At 51.9% G+C, this 25,302-nt stretch overlaps 1 protein-coding gene across 2 annotated transcripts; it reads right to left on the minus strand.

Annotated features, from left to right (window-relative positions):
* Positions 1 to 743: 743 nt before the first annotated feature.
* On the minus strand, positions 744 to 23,589 carry POLR2A (RNA polymerase II subunit A). Of its 2 annotated transcripts, none has more exons than XM_072977166.2 (29): positions 23,358 to 23,589; positions 21,694 to 21,826; positions 21,419 to 21,555; positions 20,303 to 20,476; positions 18,560 to 18,841; positions 17,595 to 17,756; positions 16,489 to 16,709; positions 16,245 to 16,377; positions 15,822 to 15,946; positions 15,210 to 15,420; positions 14,745 to 14,954; positions 13,462 to 13,630; positions 12,791 to 12,885; positions 11,706 to 11,909; positions 11,320 to 11,542; positions 10,780 to 10,963; positions 9,994 to 10,165; positions 9,437 to 9,542; positions 8,809 to 9,014; positions 8,147 to 8,371; positions 7,436 to 7,682; positions 7,176 to 7,276; positions 6,292 to 6,396; positions 5,877 to 6,059; positions 5,026 to 5,229; positions 4,717 to 4,903; positions 3,870 to 3,983; positions 2,497 to 2,646; positions 744 to 2,310 (listed from the first exon to the last, which is right to left on the minus strand). In XM_072977166.2, the coding sequence occupies exons 1-29, from the start codon at positions 23,445 to 23,447 to the stop codon at positions 1,154 to 1,156; spliced, it is 5,910 nt and encodes a 1,969-aa protein (XP_072833267.2). In that variant the 5' UTR covers positions 23,448 to 23,589; the 3' UTR covers positions 744 to 1,153. The 2 variants fall into 2 exon arrangements, with proteins under 2 accessions (XP_072833267.2, XP_072833268.2); XM_072977167.2 differs by having other exon boundaries at positions 2,497 to 2,642; positions 3,866 to 3,983.
* Positions 23,590 to 25,302: the final 1,713 nt, after the last annotated feature.

Genomic DNA, 25,302 nt, shown 5'->3' on the forward strand with positions numbered 1-25,302 from the left:
AACCTAAATCAAAACAGATCGCACAGATGGCTGTCCAGGAGCACTCGCCACCTCCCCCTGAGCCGTACTGCTCTAACAGGAAGTTTTTTTTCTGATGTTCAGCCGAAACCTGGCTGAACGTGTCTCTTGAGCCTAACACTGTGTGGCTGCGGAAAGGAGCCCAAAGCCTTCCTATACCACAAGGAAAACACAACAGGCCCCAAGTTCATAAAAAACATTTATTGCCCCCCCTCCCCAAAAGTTACAATTTTGAGCTCAGAGAAAAGCAAGAATTCCAAACACCCAACGGAACGACATCTCGTTTTGATTGTTTTGGCCCCTCTCCTCTCTGCCACTGACATGGGACAGCCAGCGGGGAGGCCGAGGACGAACCGCAAGAACGGCCACGCCAAACCCCTTCCAACTCCTCGTCAGGAAGCGGCGACCCACTCTGAACTTCTAAACATGCCGAGCCGGACAAAAGAAAATCAGCGCCATCCCGATAAAGAAGTAAGTGTTAAAGAGTTAAAAAGGAGCTCGATGCTCAGAAAAAACACGCGAGGCTTCTAAAGTCAAGGAAGTTTCTAACGGCTCCAACATAAATAATTTTCAACAGATTACACAGAGAAGCACAACAAGAATTGAAGCTGGGAAAACGAACAGAGGCAGTCAGGGAGAACCCGAAGGAACCGAAGCATCAAAACACCCAATTTCTTTTTCCTTCTCCCCCACAGTTAACAAGAAGTCAGAAAAATTGGCTCTGCTTTTTCCTTTTTTTTTTTGGTGGTGTGGAAGTTACATATATCCACCCTTTTTAACCAGCAGTCACCCGGCAGGGTTCTGGTGGCAGGCAGATGGAGTTAGGTAGTCTATACGATCATTTACAAGATTTTCTTTAATGATAAAAATTCCAAAGAATGCAAAAAAACAAAAACTTTCTGGGTTTGTCAGGAGAAAGAGGAGACAAACATCGGTCCCGCTTAATTCCCCCCCCGCCCCCCCGCCTTCTGCACCCACTCCATTCCAAAGCTAGTGTTCGCTAGAATCATGACCGAAACGATTGCAAGTTCTTTCATCTCCCGAAAAGGGTTTCATCAAATCGCAAAGCACGGAAGCCGGAAATCACACCCCGACCAATCTGCGGGGCGAGAGCCGGCCTGTCCCCTTCGCCCCCTCAGTTGTCTTCATCGCTGTCGTCCGGACTGATGGCTGGGCTGGTGAGGCTGTAGGTCGGCGACGTCGGGCTGTAGCCTGGGGAAGTCGGCGAATAGGTGGAACCTTTCGGGGAGGTGGGCGAATAAGTCGGCGAAGTCGGGCTGTACTTGGGCGAAGTGGGCGAGTAAGTGGGACTCGTCGGGCTGTACTTGGGCGAGGTCGGGGTGTAGACGGGCGAGGTCGGAGAGTAGGTAGGGCTGGTGGGGCTGTACTTCGGGGTGGTCGGGCTGTAGGTCGGAGAGGTGGGGCTGTACTTGGGCGAGGTCGGGCTGTACTTGGGGCTGGTGGGGCTGTACTTGGGCGAGGTCGGGGTGTACTCTGGGGAGCTGGGGCTGTAAGATGGGCTGGTTGGGGTGTAGTTGGGGCTGGTGGGGCTGTAACTGGGCGAACTGGGGCTGTAGCTAGGGGACGACGGGGTGTAGGTGGGCGACTGCGGGGTGTAGCGGGGGCTAGACGGAGAGTAGCTGGGCGAGGTCGGGCTGTAGGAGGGGCTGGTTGGAGAGTAGCTGGGCGAGGTCGGGCTGTAGTTGGGAGACGTCGGTGTGTAGTTGGGAGACGTTGGGCTGTAGCTGGGAGACGTCGGGCTGTAGCTGGGAGAAGTGGGTGTATAATTTGGAGATGTTGGGCTGTAATTGGGGCTGGTCGGGCTGTAACTAGGACTGGTGGGGCTGTAGCTAGGGGACGTTGGACTGTAGCTGGGGCTGGTTGGGCTGTAGCTGGGTGATGTTGGGCTGTAGCTGGGGCTGGTGGGGCTGTAACTGGGTGAAGTTGGACTGTAACTGGGTGAAGTTGGACTGTAACTGGGGCTGGTGGGGCTGTAACTGGGGCTGGTGGGGGAATAGCTGGGAGACGTGGGGCTGTAGCTGGGGCTGGTGGGGCTGTAGCTAGGGGATGTGGGGCTGTAGCTGGGGCTGGTTGGAGAGTAACTTGGAGACGTAGGGCTGTAGCTGGGGCTAGTGGGGCTGTAATTTGGACTAGTAGGGGAGTACGAGGGAGATGTGGGGCTGTAGGAAGGCGAAGTGGGGCTGTAGCTGGGGCTCTGTGGCGTATACGCTCCTGGGGAGCGGGGTTCGTAGGCGGGAGATGTTGGGGAATAGCTGGGAGACATCGCTCCACCTAGAGAAAACAAGGAAGGAACACCGGTGTGAGTTATTTATTCTCGTTGTGAAATGAAATTAATCATGACCATGTCTATCAATGCTATTCACTGGTTAAGTCTAACACTTGCAACTGATCTTCTGGGACTTAAACCCACTGAGGAGAGATACAGCGGGCGAGCACCCCAATATCGCCCATACTCACCAGGTGATGGGATGTATGGGCTAGATGGCCCTGGAGACCCCGGAGACCCTGGGGTGGGTGACCAGGCTGGAGAATACCCTGGACTGAAGCCGCTGGCATCGGAAGCGGCACTGGGTGAAAAGCCAGCTGCCCCGGGAGTCATTCCGCTCCCTGCAGGTGAAGAAAGGAGCAGACAGAATTAGGAGCAAAGCCCACTGATCAACCGCAGCAACTCGAAGGGCCCCCCCTAGGCTGTCACAACTCATGTTACCGTCGCTGCTCAGCAGCATGTTTCTGGCAGAGGCTGGTAAAGACCAGCCTAACTTTTCCATTTCACCGAAGAAACACTCACCCTTCTTTTCCTCTCCCTCAAAAATGATGAACAAAATACAAAGCCAGAGAGACAGTAACCAGCTAAGACCCAACCGCCAGCTGGTGAGAACAAAAGCAAAGGCCTTAAAACCAGTGGCAAATCAATTTTGTTACTCCGGAGGAGCGGCTTCTAAAAAGCAATTCACAAAAGGCCCTGCACATCCCTACTTCTCTGTTGGGGCATGTTCAAGTCATCATCTGTCCTGGCCGAGGCCAAACCCACGCCAAGAGAGCCTGTGAATATCGGCATAAATACAGCCTCAAAAGCACCTCATCCTCCTTGAGAATTTCAAAGCTCCTTTGGCTGCATCTTAGAACTAGGGTGGAATCCAAAATACCCCTGAGCACACACAAAGCAGTCGATGAAGGGAGTTCTCTGTTTGACAATCAAATGTGGAAACACACGAATCGGCAAAGTTAGTCTGCAGGGCTTTAATCAAGAGGCACAAAAAGGCTGGAAGGTGGCTCGGGTGAGCGAAATCCGACTGCTGGTGTTACAGCATCACAGACCTGTACTGACAGAACATAACCCAAGGACCATCTCGCCCAACCCCACAGCGGCAGGAAATCTGCCTCTGGAAGGGTCACCGACAGGCGGCCCTCCCACCATGGTTTAAAAATCCCCACTGGAATAGAGAGGCCCCACCTCGTGAGCCGGCCTGTTCCGCTGACAAAGGGCTCTTTCCGTCAAGAAATTCCTTCTATCCTGGTCCCCTCTCACTGGGGTCAGACTGGGAAGGTTTTGATTCAAACCCCTCCTCAGCCAAGAGGCTTCCCCTGGGAGACCTTACGCCCGTCACGGCTGCCTCTTAACCCTAAGCTACTTTGCAGTGTTCCTGGGAAGCGGGGGGGGGGGGGGGAGATCAAGCAGCTGCCATGTAAGAGGCCTTGGCGAGGAAGAGGAACATCAGCGAGAGCAAAAACAAGGATCCAAACAGGCCAGGTCCAACTTGCTCCCTGGTCCAGGTGGAACAGTTTTCAGCCCACTCCAGCCCGCCCCTCCTATTCTCACCCATACCTACCGACACTAGGAGACCACGCTCCGTACGCGGGAGTGGCCCCGACATTCCAGGGGGTCATGGCAGGCGACATTCCACCCATGGGGCTTGGAGCCGAGCCAAAGAACATGCCGGTAGCTAGGAGAAAAGAAACACATGGGTCAAACTGGGTGGAAGGAGAGAAGAAAACCTGGACACGCTGTGCTCAAATGAGGTGGGGCCCTTCCCTTCAGGCTTTGCCGAACCGCGGTGGCTCCTGCTCCCACCCTTGACCCGGGGGGGGCGTATCCTTTACTGTCAACTGCCTGCCTCGAAAGAAGGAAGGGGGAGCAGAGGATCACCCCGGAAGCCAGTCGAACCTTCTTCCCCCAGTTCAGTGCTCTCACCTACAGTTTCTAAGCACACCCCCACCCCCACCCAAATCAAGCTGCCCTAGTCAGCCTGAATTTTATTTCCACACGGTTTGGTTCCTGCTCTCCAATTCTCTCTCCCCACCTCACTCTACCTTGTCCTGAGCCATTCCCACAAGCTCCCTAGACTCAGGTCAAGTGAAGCTTGCAAAAGCCCCAACTTGCCCAGCCTAAACTTCTCATAGAGAAAACATGGGATTCCTTCCAAGGACAACATGAGGACCGGTAACCCAGTTTTGTTAAGTATTCATCAATTTCTGCCTGCGTTTCTCTACTGCCCATTTCCGTCTGCTGGTTCAGATCAGCTCCCTGGCACATTCTGTGCTGGGCCAAGGTCTCTGACTCCACTGGACTCACGGCTTCCACCCCGAAGGTGGCCAAAGATCCCTGATGCCCAGGCCCCACACTTCATGATCCCCGCGTGCTGGCTAGAGGTACAACCAAGAGTGTCGACTACTCACGCCCTCCAACGCCCAACCCGGGGATGTTGGTGGGGATCTCCATCCCGTATTTGCATTTCTCCGCATCTAACAGGAGGTCGAAGCAGCCAGTCCCTGCCGGGGCGAGCTGACCCAGCATGATGTTCTCCGAGACACCTTTCATGGGGTCGCTTTCGCCATGAGCAGCCGCTTCCATCAAGACGTCAACCTGCAGGGGACGCCAAAGGGTGTCGGGAGTCAAGGGATGCTCAACCTTCACCCCATATGGCAGGCAGAAAGGATTCGGGGGGAGGGGGGGTTGTCTAGCTGCTGCATTCCCCAACTACTCACCGTCTCTTCAAAGGAACACTTCATCAGGGGCCCCGTGTCCTGACGGTTGACGCCATGCCGGGTGATGGCCATCAAGTGTCCACGACACGTCATGGTGTCGCACAGCAGCGCCAGGTGGCGATAGTTGACGTAGGAGCCGTCAAAGGAGATGACGTGGTACAGCTCCCTCTCCAGGGCCTTGCGCACGGCCTCGATCCCCAGCACCTGCCCAGAGACAACCAGAGACACCTTAAAGGCCAAGCCAGGAGAGAGAGCCAGACCTCGGCTGAACAACGCAGCCTCCGTGTGCTGCTGCTCTGTGAACCCGTTGTCCTCCGTGACAGGCACAAACCAGAGAAAAGTTTAAAAAATGAAGAAGAAAAAAGAACGAATTAGCATCCCTGACAGACAGCTGTCTAACGCTAGGTTTACCACTCTTCCATGAAGGAGAACCCACAATCTCCCAAGGTAAGTCAATTATACCCTCCAACGGCTCTTACTGTCAGAGACATATTTCCTGCGATCCACTTAAGACCCTTCTCCCTATCTGTTCAGTTCCTGCTCTCCAGGGCAGGAGAAAACAAAAAGCCTGCTCTATCTTCTGTGTGACATCCTTCCAGAACGTCGTAATTCAGGATCTGCATTCTGACGGATCCTGAATTACTTGCTTCTATTGATATACCCCAGCATTCCCCTAAATCTCACAGCAGGCAACATCCATAAGCCTTCCGCACTAAGATTCACTGCAGTGAAAACTGGAACCATTTCCGAACCGTGCCATCCCAAAGGAAACGTGTGTCCTACAAACCATGGGACCTCAAACCGCTCCCCCCAGGGGCAACATCTCCCCCTGCCCCCCCCCCGATGCCTACCGTGAAGATCTCCACAATGTCATTGGAAGTGGTGCGGACTGGGTCCACGTCCTTCTCGCTCAGCACTCGCATAAGGCTCACGCCGTCCGTCTCCAAAATCCACTCTTGTAAGGCCTTGAACTCCCCGTCTTCTGTAATGATGATCTTCTTCTTATTGTCCGTCTGGGGCAGATGCATATACACCTGCCCGGAACATGTCGTGGTTTGGGGAAAAAAAGGGAGAGAAGTGGGGTGAAGCAATGTGGGCTGGCTGCACATGGCACCCGACTTATCTCGCTGGAAAGACCACAGCTAGCACCGCCTCTCCCAAGCTTGGGCCTTCAGATCAGGCGGGAGGTGCCCCCCCAAAACATGAAAAGGAACTCTGAAGAGCAACAACCCCCCTCCCCTCCCGGGACCCTGTGCACCTTCTCACCTTGCTGATCTGCTCAATGCCCTGGAGTGTCATATCTGTCAGCATGTTGGATTCGATGCAACGCAAGAAAACGTCATCGTCCATCTTGTCCACCACCTCTTCTTCCTTAGGAACAGGAAAGGGAAGGCAGGAAACGTCTAAGACCACCGTGCACGGGACTGAAAAGTCTTTCTCGCGCGCCCCCGTGTCTAGGATCAGGCCCAACAGCTGTGCGCCTCAAAGCACAACACGGCTACACCCCTATGGCCTGTGTGAGCCACTCAATGCAAACCAGACCAGAGCACCCCAGAACAAAGAGCCAGCGTTCACTTTGAGCAGTCCAAACGGCTTAGCTGCCTCTGTGAACTTGGACCTTCTCCTGATTTTCTATTGTTTATTGACTTGAGCCAGTCGATTAAATCCATCTAGGGTAAGGGTACCTATTGCCCTGTTTCTGGACCACGTGAGGATCTTTGGTCTTGTGGGGGACAGCTCTCACCCACCCAAGACACAGGTTTTTTTGTTTTTTGTTTTGGCCCCCATAGCGTCTTTCTGGTCGTCTAGAGCACTGGTTCTTAACCTTGGGTTACTCAGGAGTTTTGGACTGCAACTCCCAGAAGCCTTCACCACCAACTGTGCTGGCTGGGGTTTCTGGGAGTTGCAGTTCAAAAACATCCGAGTAACAAAGGTTAAGAACCACTGGTCTAGAGGGACCATTCCCAGGAGTGTAGGGCAGAGCCTATGAGGCCTGTTGCTGCATTCCCAGATCTACTATATCCCTGCCGTGCCCCGACACGCAGCCAAGAGATTCAGCGATAGGGCCCCTGGCTTCCCGCCTGTTCTGTGAACCAGGGATGACAGCAAGACCACCACCCCCTTCCTTCTTTCTCTGGGAGACAGCCCACCTCCTGCATCTTGTTCTCATCGCTGTTCATGATACGGATCCGCAGGACCAGCTTCTCGGCGTTGTCATCATTGAAAATGCAGTTGAGGTCATCTCCAAAGCCTGTGGGAAGAAGGAAGCAGGAGGGTTTATTGGCTGCCAGCAGCAAAGGGACCGGTGGCCGCGGACTGGAAGCCAGACAGCCGGGACCGCTCTGGGTGAAAACCCTATCCTCACCCCCGAGTCATGCCTGCCCCACCCCATCGTCCCCTGGGGCCTCACCAGCATTGATCTTCTCGGCGATCTGCTCCATGGTGAGCTTGCGATCCGTCATGTGCTTGCGGTCCAGCTCCACCCGGAGCAGCCACGGAGAGATGCGGGCCACGTCAAAGTCAGGCATCTCATAGTAAACGTTCACCCACTCCTGATCCTCGGCCACCACCGTGTTCTGAGGGTTGGGGTCGTAATAGATGGCGGTGTTGGCCGTCACCTTGCGGAGGGTCGTGTGCTCGAGGCGGCAAAGAATGTCCTGGGGAGTGGGCGCAGAAGGGACAGCGGTGAAGAAGAAGCCCCAAACACAAAGGAGGAACCAAAAACCCCCTCCCTCAAACAAGGAGCCCCCTCTTGCCAACAACACTTCCGGGAGAGCCTTCCGCTTTTCTCCTTCTTTCAACCGACACCCTCTTCTGACACCTCATTCCATGTCCTTGCGCATTCTAGAGGCCCTACTACCAGCCAGCTTGATGACAATGGTGGTGGTGATGGTCCCGGCACATAGTAAAACTTGCTGTCCACATCACAGAGCAAACAGCAGACACTAAACAGTGGCTTAAATTAAATAAGAAGCTCCTAATGAACTGGAGCTGCTGGCAGGGAGAGCTGAACTGCCCTGGCAGGCGGACGTTGTCCCTTTTCAGCCTCTAGAATTCTCTCCTCCACGCCCCGCGCCTCTTTGCTTCCGCAGCTCTGCCGGCCTTCCCGCCCTCTGCTTACCTTGGCCCTCTCGGCATCGCGAGCCGACTGGCCCAGCAGGAAGACGGTGAGCGAGGGGGTCTTGGGCTTTTTGGAGATGTTGATCAACTCCTTGAGTCGAGGCACACCCAGCGTCACGTTCTTGGCCGAGACACCGGCGTAATGGAAGGTGTTGAGGGTCATCTGGGTGGCCGGTTCTCCCAGGGACTGGGCAGCCAGAGCGCCCACCATCTCGCCTGGGTGAGCCTAGGAAAGGAAGCACCCATGCGGGGGGGGGGGGGTGTCAAGCAACTGGTTCTGGCATGTCTTTGTATAAAGAACTACTTCCAACTACATAAATCCACGCCTTTTATGCTTTAAAAAAAAACCCGCACAGGAATACAGCATTACAAGCTTTATTCCAGGTTCACATGATCCCAAAACCTCTGGAGACGTTAACCTTCTCCTTCAATGATCTTAACAAGTACAACTTAGTAGTTAAAACCCTAAACTGTCATCAACCTCAACCAAGACTTCTAAAAAAAAAAGGCAACTTGGCAAGCGAGAGTTTCAAGTTGCCTTCTTTGAAACAAGAGGTTAACCTCCCGTTCCAGGACCTCCCTGGTGCAATCACCAGGATTCCCTTTCCTGCAGAAAACAAAGCACTTTCTGGATGGCGGGGGGCAGAAGGGGGTGGCACTCACGATGGCCTGGTTGAACTTGGACTCGATTTCACCCAGGAGCCAGTCAAAGGCTTCACCGCTCAGGCGGAACTCCTCAATCATGCGCCGGCTGCACAAGGTGGAGCGCAGGTGGATGTTGAAGAGCAGCGTGGCGTTCTCCTGGGCCTGCTTACTCAGGGGATCATCGCCGTTCACAATCACCAGCTTCTTGCTGAGCTCCTTCACCCCTGAGGAGGAAATGGCGAAAAGGTGAGGCTCCCACTCCTTGCCTGCCACTAACGCTTGAGGCCCATCTGTTTACTTGCTTTCATGCATTCCCTTGGATTTACTTAATCCCTATTTAAGGGACTGTCACGTTAAACTGAACGCTAAACAGTTCTTTAAAAGCCATTTAAATAGAGCAAAAGAAACACCCCACGGTTCAATGGGTGATACAGGATTCTCCCTTCTCATCTCACCTGAGTTGGCCACTGAGAAGATGTAGGTTCACTGGGCTCTGGGGGTTTTAAGCAGCAAAACCTTACATTCTACACAACCCAGCAAAGACACATACAAAGGCAGGGCCTTTTCCCAAGCCAAAACAAAAAAAACCAAAAGGGTCCCGTCTCCCTGTTCCACCACCCCCCAACACACAGTTCCTGAAACTCACCCTCCACCACCTTAATGGGGTGCAAGTCAGACGGAAGGCGGGTGTTGATGTGGAAGATCTTCTGGGCGTTCCAGATCATCCGCAGCAGGTTGCAAGGAAGAACCACCTAGGGGAAAAGAGAGGTCTTCATCAGCTGCTGCAGCAGGAACCAAGAACTGGGGGTGGGTGGGGGTTTTCATGTGATCTGGAAGCTGCCTTGTCCCTGCCATCCCCAGGAATAGCCTCGCTTTCCCTTTCTACCCAGTGCCAGCAGAAGGGGAAGGAAGACTGCAAATTGTGAGGGCAGACGGACCCTCAGTGATGCAAAGCGTGAGAGAGAACAACACCAGGGGGAGATTTAGCAGATGCCAGCAGAAAATAAATGCTGGGGTGGGTTGGGTGGAGAAAACCCATGGATGCAATTCCTTCCCCCAAAGCTCTAACATGCAGCTAGGCGGGTGGAGAGAGAAGGGTGGAGACCGATGGGGAAGCCACCGGAAGAGACCTCGGGACCCTTTCTCTGGGTGCAGGCCCGGGTGCCCAGAGGGGAGGAAAAAGAAAACCGGGATGGGCCTCACCTTGCTGTCTCCCGTGGGGAAAATGACCCTCAGCACCTCCCGGTCCTCCTTCATCTTCTCAAACTCCCTCTCCAACTCGTTCTGGATGTGAGCGTTGCTCAGGATGTCCTTCACCATCTCCTCCTGCAGGGTGCGCCGCAGGGCCCGCTCGTTGGTGTAGTCAAATTTGAACCTAAGAGGAATGAATGCCAAGCAAGCAGCCTTCAGGCCTGGGGCTGCCCTCACCGGCGACGTCTCCCCTACTTCCTCTAAACCAGTGGTTCTTAACCTTTGTTACTCGGATGTTTTTGAACTGCAACTCCCAGAAACCCCAGCCAGCACAGTTGGTGGTGAAGGCTTCTGGGAGTTGCAGTCCAAAACTCCTGAGTAACCCAAGGTTAAGAACCAGTGCTCTAAACCAACATCATCCAAACTTCCCGCCAGAAGGAGGATGCAACCCCCCACCCTCTCCAGAGACCTGTGAAGGGGGGCTCCCGCTGGGACTGCCCTGGGGGTTTTTGACAGGCCTCAGAAAGAAACTTTCAATTTCAGATGTCCTGGAAGACATTCTGGTCTCCTTGGGGAGCCACCCAATAACCCACTCATTTGACCCATTTCAAGTGAAGGAGGAGGGCCTTCAAACCCTCCCCCCCCCCCACTGCCCATTGGCACAAAATGCTGGACGGGCCCCTGTTGCATAGACAGAAGACAGTACCATTCCCAGGTGAACCTAAGAGCCACAGAGGAAAAACAGCTGTTCCTCTGCCCACACACAGAGTGGCCACCAATCCAGAGCCTGGGACTCACTTCTTCTCGAAGGCCTTGTTGGAAGGCTTGAGGGTGGCCAGGTTCTGGAACTCCACACTCTCCCCGGCCAGCCCATCCTCGCCGTAGCGCAGCTGCACCACCTGGTTGATTGAGTTGCGCACGGTGGCGTCGTACTTCACCATCACCGACTCCATAGACTTGATGAGTCGGCGCTGGATGTAACCTGATAGGGTTGAAAGATGGAGATCCGTCAATTTCTGGCCCTTCACTGACTCTCCCCCCCTCCATACTTCCTAACTCCATTTGCCAGCCCGTCTGTGCCGTGGGTCAATGTAGCCCTCGATTTTCATTGCAGTGTAATCACCAAAGCCAAACCCCAAAATGGAAACGTTGGAGCAAACGCTGAAAAAGCCCTCGGCGGTGCAACCACCCTCGATTCCCAGGCTTGCAGGTGAAGCTTTTTAAAACAGGATTACCCGAGAGATCTGCTCCTTTACTAAGAGTCAAGGACTTGCCCCACGGCATGGCTGGCTGCTGATTGATTCCTGCCCCCAGGTCTGTTTCCCTGCGCCCACTCGCCTGTTTCTGCTGTTTTGACGGCTGTGTCGATCAACCCCTCTCGGCCTCCCATGGCGTGGAAGAAGAATTCGGTCGGGGTGAGGCCGGCCAGATAGGAGTTCTCCACAAAGCCCCTGCTCTCGGGACCGTAGTCATCCTTGATGAAGTGAGGCAGCGTCCGATGCTTGAAGCCGAAGGGGATACGTTTCCCTTCCACGTTTTGCTGGCCCACCACGGCAATGACCTGCGGGAGGGAGCAAAGGGCAAGAGAGTCAGGGCCATGCCCCGGGCAGAGGGGGGAGTGTCAGTGGAGTAGCTGCAGTGTAACAGGGAGGCAGGGCAGGGTGCCCCATGGTCTGGCTTGGAGCCTGGCAGCAGGACTGGGCAGGGCCTGACGGCCGGCCTACCTGGGAGATGTTGATCTTAGAGCCCTTGGCGCCCGACACCACCATGGACTTGAAGTTGTTGTACTCGGAGAGGGACTTCTGGGCGGAGGAACCCGTCTTGTCTCGGGCGTCGTTCAGGATCCTGTTGACCTGGTTCTCAAACGTCTGCCGCAGGGTGTTACCAGGTGTGGGCTCCAGCTCGTTGTTGTGGGCCTTCTCAATGACCTGGCCAGAGAAAAAGGCTCAGAACGGGCTCCCCCCCCTTGAGAAAACCAAGGCCAAGGGTCGGGCGAAGAGCCCCACCTCTTCTAAACAGGAAAAAAAAAATTCCCCTGCTCAACCCTAAGAAACACAAGGTGGCGAGACACCTTTCCAAGTGAAAAAACACGTTGCACAACAGTGTTGCGGACTCACACCGGGATCCCTGAGATGCTGTACTCCGTTCTTTATTTCTACCTATAGGCTGTTTGGTCTTCTCCCAATTAATATTCTGTGCACTCTCTGGCCCGGTGCCCCCAGCAAGACGTACAGCATGCATCTATCAATCTACCTAATTTATTTTGCATTGCTATCTGTCTATCTATTTTTGATACTTATATCCCAGCAGATTTAGTGGGGCCACTACTCTGGGAGGTCATTACAGTAGGATCTCCGTAATTACAGGAGATTGGTTTCAGTGTGAATAAATGATCCTGCAGGCAAAAAAATAAAAAATAGGGAGGTCCTCCTGCAATATGAACCCTAACCCCCACCATTCCACAACCGTATGTCTGAAACTCATAAAACAAATGAAATAAACATTTTGATTGCTGAATCTTTCTGAACTTTGCTTTCATAAGCCTCCCTGGGAAAACTTTCAAAACGAAAAGCAAACAAGCTCGGAAGCCAATGAGTGGCTCAGGGGGAAGACTTTTCCTCCCCTCGCTACCTCGGTGTGTGTGTGTTCTGTAATAAGTCCTCCCCCATCTGACAGCCTAGGTCTTTCCTTCTGTGCCCCTGCCCCTAAAAGGCTTCTACCTCCCTGGCTGACAGCCCAACCCCAGGGCAAAAGAAGCCCCCCCCCATTGGTGCTGAACCCATTTCCTCCTTCCTTCCCCGCTTCTTACCTCTATCACATCCTGCTTGGCCTTCTTGATGGTGTTCTGAATGTCCTGGTAGGTCTTGGCATCAGCAATGGAGTCCCCGATGCCGATGGTGTGACCTGCGAGAAGTAGCCCGAGGGTTTAAAGCCAGGAAAGCAGCATACAAAACTTCACGTTTCTTTGCTTGAGAGATGAGAGCTCTCCTGCGCCTGGGTGTGTGTGTGTGTGTCATGAATGCAACAGGGGAACTTTACACCAGAGCAAAGCTGGTAAAGACAGCAGCCATTTCCATGGGGGAGGGGGGCTGCCTGACCCCGAGTCCCCTTTCTGTGGGATCTAGAAAACCTTCACTCCCTTACAGGCTATCGGGGTGGAGGTGGGGAAGGGCTGCTGAACAATGACCCAATTTATGTGGACAGGAGAGGCTGCAATTTCTCACAAAAACATGGAGGGGGAAAAAAAGCAGCACTTCTTATTGGCCTCCACATGCTTCCAGCTTCTGCCTCCCGTAAAGCCACCCCACCCTAGATCCGCCTCTACCGTAGACGTTCCAGGGGGCGCCCTGGCAAAGAGCCTCAGGGTAACCACTCACATCATCCCCGCATCACAACAGCCAGGGTCCCCTTGGGCACGTCCCCTGCAGGCTGTCCCACCCTTTCCCGCCACCCCGCCCTTTCCCACCTCCCGCGGCTCACCTTCAATCAGCAGCCAGTTGTTGATGACCGTCTGGATGTTGCTGTAGAAGAGGCGGGTGATGTCGTGGCCCATCTCCAGGTAGGAGATGTGGACCAGGGAGCCCGCCGAGGTGCCCAGAGACTTCTTGCACAGAATGCCCATGATCAGCTCCCCGTTTTCCACAATGACCTGGAGAAGAGAAAGGGTAGCAAGAGGATGCCTGAGGCTAGAGGCTGGGGGGGGGGGGCAGATGCCTGGACTGTGAAGTGGAGCTAAGCCCTCAAGTCTAAAACCAAGGGATTCCCCCAAACCACCGGGGGGGGGGGCTGCTTCCCCTAACCCTTCCCTCTTCCAATCCTACGAGTCTCTCTCTCTCTACTCTTGTCTTTAAATTCAAAGGGAAACCCACCGCCTCCCTCTGAGACTTGTGTGTCGTCGCCCCCCCCCTTGCCTGGGGGGTGGGTGGGGGAAGGAATTGGGTGACAAAAGAATTCAGTGCCAGAGGCCCAAAGAGGTGCCTTCCTTCCCCAGAAGGCTGGGAGGTGCCCAGAGATGCAGCCGCTCCTCCACCCAGGCTCGACTCTCATACCTTTCCTGTCCGAATCCAAAGCATGTCCTTTTGGTCCCAGAAAGTCTAAGATCTGGGCATCTAAGAACTGTCTTATTTGACATGAATCCATTCACCATTTCAGGCCTCCTTCTCGACAGTCTTTCGACATTAAAGGAGAGAGCCTTCCCTGAGCGAGATCCCTGGGATTAACTCCCTCCCTCAAGGATGTTTCTCAGGCACTTTTGCTACAGTTCAAGGTCAAATATATATCTAGTTGTCTGGGGCTCCCCTCTGCCACTACTCCTTTTCACTCTTCACTCAAATAAACAAACGAATAAAACCCAAATAAAGAGGGAGACAGAACAGAAACTGGATGTTATCAGTGACTGTAATATCCAAGTTTCTGTTCAGCACAAACCTAAGAACTTGGTCTGAGCAAGTTAGACATGCCTTTCTAGGGCAAATCTTCTTGTCTCCAAGTTTCTGTTTTAAAAAAAACACAACTTAATTCTGTCTGGAAGGGCATGGCTATGGGGATCCAATCGACAAAAAGATAGCTAAGCTGGCAGGAATCAGGAGCCCAGGAAAGGCGGTGGAAGAATGTTCTTGCTCTCCTGGAACATCTCTTTGCTCCAGCTCTGCCCACTTCATCAAGTACGTTTGACCACCACTCCCCTCTCCGATCATCCGCCAGGAGAGGAAAAGGGGACCCTCTCGCCCTTCTCCCAACCATGACCCCAAAGCAAGGCGCACCTTGGTGTCTCCGGGAGAGATGTGTTTGTAAGGGCCGCTGTCTTCATCGTCCGGATGGGTGCTGTGCGTACGGATGCAGTTGATGTGACCAGGGATGATGAGTGAGAAGATCTGCTTCCCGGTCCAGAGGGGCCGAGGCTTGAGGATGGCCGGCTGAGGCACTTTGCCATCCCAGGTGGAGAGGAACATCAGCAGGTTCATCACTTCACCCTGGAAGCGGAGCCACAAGATTTTATTTTATTTTTATTTTTTATTTTTTTGCTTTAAACTGAAAACCTCTAGACCCTTTTAAGTCTGTGGCATGTTCCTACATAGAAACAGGCACAGCGTCCAATTCTCTACCAATTGTTATGGAGTAAGAAAAAAAAATGGCAATGAACATGATAAGAGGGGGAAAAATAATTCCGGTTAACACGTCACCCTAGTCCCTTCCGCTCCCTGCAAAAGCTTCCCCATTTTACTCACCCTCTCCAGAAAGACGTCCCTCTTTGTGAACTTGCGGACAGCTGTCAGAGTATCCTGCACGATGCCCATGACCGGCCGGTTGGACTGGGGGGTGACGATCATACGGGGCACCATGGCCAGTTCCTGGATCTCTGCCCGCGTCTCGAGGGACTGGGGGAGGTGTAGGTTCATCTCATCACCATCGAAGTCCGCGTTGTAAGGGGTGGTGACGCTGCAGTTCAGAGAAACAAGCCCATGAGGCTCAGATCTAGCCAAGAGGCCCACTGGAGGTCCACCCTGACCGACCGCCACGAGGGAGAGAAAGAAAGTGGCTGCCTTCCCCCTTCAATCTCCTCCCGGCACTTTCGGCCTGTACTGAATACCTCACTTTTCACAGATCTTGTAAGAGCTCTTCCAACTTGGGTAAGACACAAGTTTGAGACACAGAAGCCCCACAGGTGGACGAGTCTCCAAAACCAGGTCATTTGAGCCAGTCTTATAGCAAGAGTGAGAAAAATAATCTCTCCTAGGAATAGCTTTGCCTGCATTTTCGGAATTGCAGCAGAGACCATGTGCTGGGGGCAGACGGGAAATACTTGGCCAAAGCAGTGCTCAAAGAGGCCACCTGCTCACCTGAGATTGAGGCGGAAGGTGGACCAGGGCAGGATGCGGACCCTGTGCCCCATCATGGACATCTTGTGCAGCGTCGGCTGCCGGTTGAAAATGACAATGTCCCCATCACACATGTGCCGTTCAACCTGGAAAAGAGAGGGAAGACATCCCAGGTCACGTACCTCCAAAGTACAGAATGCACACCTTCCGACAGCCAGAAGAAAAAGAAAGGTATTCAACTGGATAAAATACTCTGCCTCAAGATATCAAAAATATTCTTGCAGTTACATTCTGGGCATTTCATACTTCCAAAGGATTGCATGCAAAAAAATTTTTTAAAAGGGGGGGGGGTGCCCACTCTGCCGAGTCCCCCACCCAAGTTTTGCCTCCCCTGCTGCCTCATCCAGAACTTCCCTTTCTCGCCTGTCCCCCTGCACCACTGACCTTATAGCCAATCTGCAGATGGAGGTCGCTGGATTTGGGGTGGAAACGGAGGTCAATCCTGTCCCCGTTATCCCGGATAATGTACTTGGCTCCAGGGTACTGGCTGTTCCCCCTGCGCACCAGCTCTTGCAACCTGAAGGGATCGAGAGGGGTCAGCCTGGATCCGGGGAGGGGAGGGCCCAGGTCTCCATCCACTAACACCCCCCCCCATGGGGGACCCTCCGGGGTGAGGATGACATCTCACCGGTCAATGTTGAAAGGCGTCACGATCTCAGCAAAGGTCATGTTGGCCGCGATGGAGCGGGGAACCCCCACTTGGTCGATGGACAGGTTGGGATCCGGTGTGATGACAGTCCGGGCAGAGAAATCCACACGCTTCCCCATCAGGTTCCCACGCACGCGCCCCTCTTTCCCTTTGAGTCTCTGCTTCAGTGACTTCAAGGGACGGCCCGATTTTTGCATAGCCTGCGGAAAAAGACAGACAAGCGTGTTGTCAAACCGAGGGGGGGGGGGAGAAGGGATGGCTGTGCTCTAGCAGGCTGGGGCGACGGCCATCGGAGGAGCTGGGGCTCTTCCCACTTGTAGGGTGAGAGCAGAGCTTGACGGCAAGGGCCCTGCCTAGAGAACAACAGCAGGGACCCATGGGGGAACCCCTAAGCCTGCTGGTGACGAGCCATTCAGGAGACACTGAGCCAGCCTTCGAATCTACTCCTTAACCCATGCAAGTTAACAGCAATTCTCTGGTGTCGTCTGCTGAGCCATTTCTGAACAATTCAGTGAATGAAAAGAGAGCCAAGGGAGGCTTCCCTGGGTGTTGCTGGGCTACAGCAGCCTCATCACCCCTTACGAGGCTGGCTATAGTGCAGACGGGGCCACAGTCCAAGGACATCTGGAGACGTACCATTCATCTACCCCTCAATTCAAGGGTAAGTAAATGATAAATGCCCTTTTCTCTGTGGCTACTATTTGATAAGCAAGTTTTCTGGGTTACCTTAGCATATATATATATATTTTTACACCTTACATGATATTTCCATGTACAGTATTTTGTTTCAAAGCTAAAGCCCTGCTAAGGGAGCCAAGACAACCCTGGAGCGCCTCTCCCTGAGTAGCCATTCAAAGGAGGACAGAGGAGATTCAAGTATCTAGCAGAGGTTGGACTACAGCTTCCATTAGTCACAGCCAGCACCGCCAAAGAGGAGGGCTGGTAAAGCAGTGGGCCTAAGAAGATCCGGGGTCTGCCCTGAAAGGAGCCATCTGGAAGGACACGGTGACACCTGCAGAGCTCAGAGGGAACAGCCAGTCTCCTACAGCAGAGGGCCTTTGGGATTTGGTCCCCGGGTCACTTACACGGGGCAACCCAGGGAGCTCATTGTCCACCATGGTGGCCACGTGGAACTGCAGCAGCTTCACATCTTCAGCGATGACATGAGCAGCTGCTCCGTTCTGCTCGTTCCTCCGAAGCTGGTTGTTGATCTTTACGATGTCAGCGAGTTTGTGAGTCAAGTCATCCTGGAGTCAAGGCAGAGAGAGGGACAATGGAAGAAAAAGCATTCAGCCGGGGAGAGGTACATCTGGCACCAAGGACCTTCTGTCAACATCTCACGTTAATCCAACGCATTGAGAACTTTAGGATGGCAAGCCAGACCGTTCCAACCCACACCTGCCGTCCGTGCTGGACGACAACTCCCACCAACACCCCCCTGCTCAGTCCTGGGTAGTCCCCAACACACTGGGGGGGAGGGATGGCCAGGTTCAAGGAAACAGGTTAGAGGAAACAGATGCAACCAGAGCATCATGACAGGGGCTGCCCTCTGTTCATGGGCTCCGATTTTAAATCGACAATCCTCTGATCACCAGTTCCTATATAAATTACACCTATGTATACAATGTCATGCCCACAAAGTTAAAACACAGTTATTTGTAATGCACAAGCCTAAATCTTTGTACAACCTAGCTAAGGATGTAACTCCTGCGGGAGGCATAGAGTTGAAAGAGACCACCGAGGCCATCCAGTCCAATCCCCTCCCTGTCATTTTATCACAAGTGACCAAATCACTTGCGTTCAAAGCCAAGATACAATAGCTCAGTGGAAGAGCCTCTCTCTGACTATGGACTCTTGCAGGCTCAATCTTAGTGCCTCTAAGAAAGGCTAAGGAAATGAGCTTTCTCAAAGCCCTTCAGAGCCACCCTTGCCCGTCAGAGAAGACACATCTCGACCTGACGGAACAAAAAAAAACTGCGCGAGAGCCAGGTGTCTCCTTGCGCTTCCAATTCCCACTCCCTGCTCAGCCCTGTCTTGTCTGGTGCTTTACCTGATTGCGGGCAGAGCCCTGCATGACAACAGCCGGCCTCACGGAAAGCGGCGGGACAGGAAGCACGGTACAGATCATCCACTCCGGACGCGCAAACTTGGGATCCATGCCGAGGATGAAGCACTCCTCGTCCGAGATGCGCTTGAAGATCTCGTGCACCCGCTCGGGGCTCAGAAGGATCTTCTTCTCTTGGGAGTCCTCGTTGACGTGCTTCCACTCGGCGTACAGCTCCAAGCCGGAGCGCCGGATCCGCGGCTGGTAGCGCCCGCAGCCACCATGGCCCTTGGGGAGAAGGAGGAGGAAAAGGAGCAAAACTGTGAGCGAGGCCTGCTCTCGTGGATTGAGGCAGGATGAACTGAATGGACAACTCTTTCCAGGGAGCAAGGAAAGGGGGAAGGTGCTGCTCTCAGAGAAGTTTCAAAGGACTGGAGAATTTAATTGCTTTATTTGGCCCAAATTCGTCTTGACTCTATAAGCAGCTCGATCATAAATGCACTGAACAATTCATTAAATATATCTCACAGGGTGTTTCTCTCAATTCAAGAGGAATCCCAATGAAATGGAGCAAAATTTGAATAAAGTTTTGGACAAACCGTTTCTAACCATCAACCTTAGCCTATAAGATGTCCATGGAAGTGTTTACGTATAACTAACTTTGTTAATATAAAACAGAATAAAATCAATCTTCTCATGGTGTTAAATTACAGTTACATTGTTACTGAATGTGTCACATTACAATTCTTTCATATAAAAAGTTCTTAAGTGCCGATTAAACATTGGCTGCAGATTCTTTTCTGTCTGACCAATATAAACAAAAAAGAACAGTAACAACCTGTTTCTAATTTTATTCTGTCCTTTCAACAGAGGAATGGGTTTGCTCTTAAGAAGAGTGGGCCAAATAGAAGTAATATATTACAAATTACCATCAGAAGTGTAGTCTAAATATATTATCCATGGCAACAATTGGGAATTCATCCAGAGTACCTTTGCTAGTGGTTTAACCCCTGGGAATTGGAACAAATGTTCCTCAAGACAGTAAATAAATATTGCAACTTGAATGTACTGAAAAAGACTTCTAGTGGACTGGCCCCAAAATCACTACTTCTGGCTGCCAAGTTTTCTATTCAGTATACACAATACAACGGATACTAGTTTTCAAATATACTCAGTTATTTTCATATACATTCAGTTATACTCTGAGCTACTACAAGTAACAGAGTTTTAATGCAAAGCCTTTTCTGTTAGAAAAAAGGCCAAAAAGACTTGATGTGATTCTCTAGCATTTTTTTAAGAGAAAGGTTTCTATATTAACACCCCAGATAACTGTTCTTTAATTGGCTATCTTCAAACGCAAACTCCCCAGAGGAACAGCTTCGTTATCTTAGGAAAGTGGAATGCAGAGACCAATTAGGCTAAAGCACTTAGTTCTGTAAACATAAAAGAAGTCTTAACTTTTCAACTGCTTTCCTGCGTTATAGCAAGATTTACCACACGCAGTAAAATAAGACTGCCAACTTACAATGTTGTTGCTGCTTTGTCAGTCTGCATCAACAGTGCTAAAGTTACTGTATTTTAATGGAACGCAACAATAAAGGTTATTGCAAAATGTGGAACAGCTTGATCACCGAGAGAATGCCCAAGAAGGTTGAGAAGCCAGAACACAGGCTGATGTGAAAAGCACAGCACGCTTTAGACCCTGCCCTCAACGCCCTCCCCTCCCCAGCCAGTCGTCGCGCCTCTGACCTTCTCCTTGGTAAGGTCCTCGTCGCCCTCCGGCTGCTCCACACCAAACTTATTGTCCATCTCCTCCCCGCCTTCACAGATGTTCTTGCCTTTGCAAAGGTCGTAGACGTGGGTCAGGCGCTTCTTGGGTTGTCCTTTGGATTTGGCCAGGATGTCTTTGATTTTTGGGTTGTTCTGCAGAAAAGAGAAAAGAAAGGGATGATTCCAAGTCACAGAATCCTAGAAGAGGGGAGTGGGAAAAGGGGGCTTCTAGGGCCACCGAATCCAACCTGTTCACGGCAGAAATCCCAATCAAAGCAGTCCTGAGAGGACAATGATGCATTCTTACTTGCAAAGCATCAGAGACACAGAGGTCTGTCTGGCTCTTCGGCTCCTGAGGCTGAACCCCCTTCCCCCTCAAACACTTCCATCCCCAAGTGGGTTACCTAAGACCCACAAGTACCTCTGCCCCTCTAACCACCATCTTTTTAGTGCTATACTACGTCACTTTGGGTGCATTCTGCCGAGACAAAGCGCTCTGAATACCAGCTCACGGGCAGGAAAAACTCCACGGACTCTACAATACTGTTGGGACGGCTCAGCGGTTTAAGCAGCAAAGCCAGAGGTTGGGAGTTTGATTCCCCACTGGGCCTCTTTGGCAGGGGCGGGACGCAGTGATCCACAGAGACCCTTCCCGTTCTACGATTACTATATTATTCTACAACACTCCAGCTTCGATTATTTGAATAAAAACACCAAGATGCATTTTTTCCCTACATAAACTACCCAGGAACCTTGAAACTTTACTTCCTCACTATCTGAAGTTTGGAGTAGACTTCGGTCTAGATGGGCGGGATATAAATAAAATAAAATAAATGGCTGTGATGGACAATGCCAGATGCCGGGCTTGTCAGGGCTCACCGACCTGCGGCGGGCAATGACAAGCAACCCAGTGAAGAGGCTCATTAGCAGGTAGAAAAGAGGCGGTTGCTTTTCTTTCTCTCTTTTTAAAGTGACAGGACAGAAAATGAGAGAGCCCTGCCCGACAGGTGACTATAAACTGGAGGGCGGGCAGTAGCCGACTACCTGGACTTCCTTCCAAGGCTGTAGCTCCGAGTCCTTTTTTTTTTAACTCACCGAGTCCACCAGCAGCTTGGAGCAGAAGAAACAGACGCAGCGCAGAACCTTCATGGTCTTGCCTAGGAAGCCAACGTGGAAGACAGGCTTGGCCAGCTCAATGTGACCAAAGTGGCCGGGACACTCCGTCATGTTGCCTGCCAGAGGACGCGAACAGACGCTGTGAGCCTCTCTATTCCTCCAGCCCAGTTATCACTCACACACAACATACACCCATGGAGACTGTTTCATTCTCCACCCCCCCCCCCTTGTGAAATGACAGGCAACGCACCCACCTGCACAGGTCTGGCAGCGTCCGGTCCGTTCAATGACACCCTGGCGAGGGTCCATTAACCCCCCCAGTTTGGGGCGCCCCCCTTCTGTTGTCTCAGGGTATTTGATGCCCCCTTCTGTCACCGACATTCGTTTCTTGACAGGGGGAGGAGGAAAAAAAGGAAGACAAGAACATCATTAACCAAACCAATCTACGGGATCTGTTAAGAAAAGGAAAACTTCAGAAAAGAGCAGGAAAATATGGTGTCACAACAACAGCATCTTCAGTTAATAGCATAGACTCTTACAACTATAAGATCCACAAGCAGATAAATATCTTTCTCTCCAGGAGGGCTTTTCCTTGGTGACCGGCTGCCTGAGTGGGGTTTCTTTTTAAGGGACGGTTGTGCTTCGTTGCTTTTAAATGTGTTTTTGATGCTGCTTTTGTTTACTTTTTTTTAGCATTTGCTTGATACCATTTAGTATTTGTATAGTTACTGGTTTTAGCTTCAAATATTGTTTTTTTAGTGATGTAAGCTGCCTTAAGGAGAAAGGCGAGGTAAAATATTTTAAATAAAGATTTAAGTTGGTACAGGTGCAAGAACATAAAAATAGGAACACAGTGATCTTCAAATATATCATCGGCCAAACGACCGTCTGACCAAATTTACAAGAAAATAAAATCTCTCAAGAACGTAAAGCTACAATTAGGACATTTTTCACTTAAAAAAGTAAAAATGAAAATACGCAATTGACTTTACTTCTTATTATAAGGCCAATTTCAAAACTTCTCTATCTATGACACACTTTTACCACACTAGTTGAAAAATGACAAGCAAAAACAAACAACTGTGAAATGCATAAGTTCCTTTTTGTGGATTTCCTCATTACCCATGCAGAATGGAGCAAAATATTTGAGAAAAACAGCAAAGAGGTTGCTGTGATGCAGAATTTGTAGAACAGACCACCTAAGACCACTCTTAATCAAGCCTAAGAACCTGGTACAGAGTATAGCAAAAAGTGAATTTTTTGGACAAATTAACTCCAAATTGATTGCACAATATCTCACATTTAATGCAAGGTGTGGGGTAACATCCATTTGACACTACTGTATATATGCAGAAATATATACGTACATGCACATATTGTACATACACATATGCATATACACAGACACATACTTGCACATATATATGTGTGTGTACAAAAATGACAAATGGATGCTGCCTCACACCTGACATTAAATGTGGGATTTTAATTTGTGCAATCAATCAATATAGATATAAAAAAGATCTACAAGTGTCAAGAAATCATCTTGCAGTGGAGGAAGGGAAGAAGCAGTTACACCTGCAGTTAACATCCATGGAGGTAACTCACGGCTGAGCAAACGACCCTCCCTTTTGCATTTTAAAAATATAAATTATTTTTTTAAAAAAATGTTTTTATTTTTACAAAAGGCGTTAACGCCCCATCAACGTGCAATCCTAGATCCTCCACCGCATGCCTGCCCCCGTCTCTTGATTGCACCCTTGCAAAAGTTAAATCCCCATCCCAGACGAGGAAGAAACAAAAACTACAGAAAGCAGAAATATTCCATTGGAAAAAGCAGCGGATCTGTATATGTATCTATGTATTTAAATTTTTTTATTACAAAAAAAGGAAAGCCCCCCCCCCACCCGACCCCTACCATCTCATCCGGACTCAGGATCCCGAACTGCACCCGCTTGATGGTGCGCAGCGGGCACGCGCTGTCCCCGGAGGGCGCGCCCCCGTGCATCTTGGCCTCGCGCGCTCGCTCCTCTCCGCCTCGGGAGCCGGGCGCGCCTCTCCTGGAGTCACGTGACGCAGGCGCCGCTCCGCCTCAGTCCGTCACCAGCCAGGAAGGAAGGAGCAGGAGCGGCCGCCCCTCCCCCGCCACCAAGTCCGGTTTGAACCGAGGCCCGGGCCCTTCTTCGCCGCTACCAACCCACGTCTCTCCGCCGGCAGGAAGCGGGGGGGGGAAAAAAAAAAGAAATAATTAAAAAAACCGGAAAGCGCCAAACAGAGTCCGCCCCCTCGCTCTCCCGCCCGCGCGACCACGTCCAGCCGCCTTTCTCCCTCCCTCCCGTCTTCTCCTTCCGCGCTCTAAGGCGCGACTGAGCAGAAGGAGCTCAGACGCCGCCTTAAATAGACTCGCCGCCCTACACGGGGTTGCCCGGGCTAGGCGGCAAGGGTGAGGAGGGAGAAAGGGGCGGTGCTGCGGCTGCGTCCTCGAGAGCAGGCGGTGAGAAGGAGGGGGCGTGGTTTGCGTAACGCGGAAGAGGCTTTACAGGCGGGGCTGGGGTGGCGGCGGAAAGGGCTAAACCAATTTTATGGCGGGGGGGGGACAAAAATCCTGGATTCTTAATGGTGTTTTTTTTCCTTAGTAAAGTACTGTATGGCGCTTTTGGCTGATGGGTTTAGACATGCTTGATCATATAAATAAGCTAGCTAAAGGCTGGCATGGTAACTAAAGGAAAGGGAAACCGAAAAATTGAGAGGGCAGCAAGAACAGCTGAAAAGTGTTATTTTGATTTAATTCAAAAGCAATGTAAGTTGAGTTTTTGTATAAAACGGCGTTGGGAAAAAAAGCCAATCCCTACGTTTCAGAAATAAATACACGAAATGACTTATTCTCAAACGAGGACATACTGTATAAAATCTCAAGTCTGTCTTCCAAACTTTATTCTCTCCTCTCCTTCGCTAATGGTACAGCCTCCAGGAAGAAGGCGGAGCCTGGCCGCAAGTGCTGGCGAGTTTCGGAAAGGATTCCACAGACCTCGGCCTATTAAAAAGTTGAGGGGGGGGCGGGGACGTAAAGCCTCCTCCCAAGGCGGGGGGGCGTGGCTCATGTGCCGAGGTTTTCCGACAAGGACCGAAGACAGCCGAGGATGAGGAGTAGGGAGTCTGCTCAGAGCCAGCTTTTGCCGAGAGCAAAGTCGAGGCGGGTGGAACGTTCCGCGGAGTGGCCTTCACAGCCTCGGGCGCGCGTATCCCATTCGGCCGGGAGAGGGCGCGCGGCCGTTGGGCCGCTCGGCGTAGGAGAGCACGCGGCTTCGGGGCCTACCTCCGAAAGGGAGCCTGGCCTTCGCGGGGAGGCCCGGTTTAGAGTAGTCCTGGGGTTACGGAGAGCCTGAAACTAGGGGATTTACGCCTCGGGGATTATTTTAAAAAAGCTTTCGGTACAGGTGGGAAACGGGCACCGAAGACAAAGATATGAGGTGGGCGATTTATGGGGTTAAAGGGCGGGTTTGCTCTTATTACATGCTTTTTTTTTCGGGGAGGGGGACGCCCTTGATGGATACGGAGAAGGTTCGGGGGCATGGGACCAGCAAAGTCCTTTGTATGGCAACGAGGCGATGAGGTAAATTATTTCGGTTGTAGTTTATGAGGGACGTTATGGGGGGGGTGTCCCTGAGGAGGGCAAGGGTGGTGTTTTGGGGTCCTTGGTTGGGTAGAATAAATATTTGGGGTCAGAGAAGAAGAAATGTTTCCCTCAGGAAATCGGTGTTTTGGGGGGGCAGGTGAGAAGGGGTGCAAATTATGTGGAAGGGGAGACTTTCGAGGCTGTTTGGGGTCGGGGGGCCCCAAGGGGTCAGGAGAAATTCAGTTTA

This window comes from Pogona vitticeps, chromosome 6 (assembly GCF_051106095.1).
Source record: "Pogona vitticeps strain Pit_001003342236 chromosome 6, PviZW2.1, whole genome shotgun sequence".
Taxonomy (NCBI): Eukaryota; Metazoa; Chordata; class Lepidosauria; order Squamata; family Agamidae; genus Pogona; species Pogona vitticeps.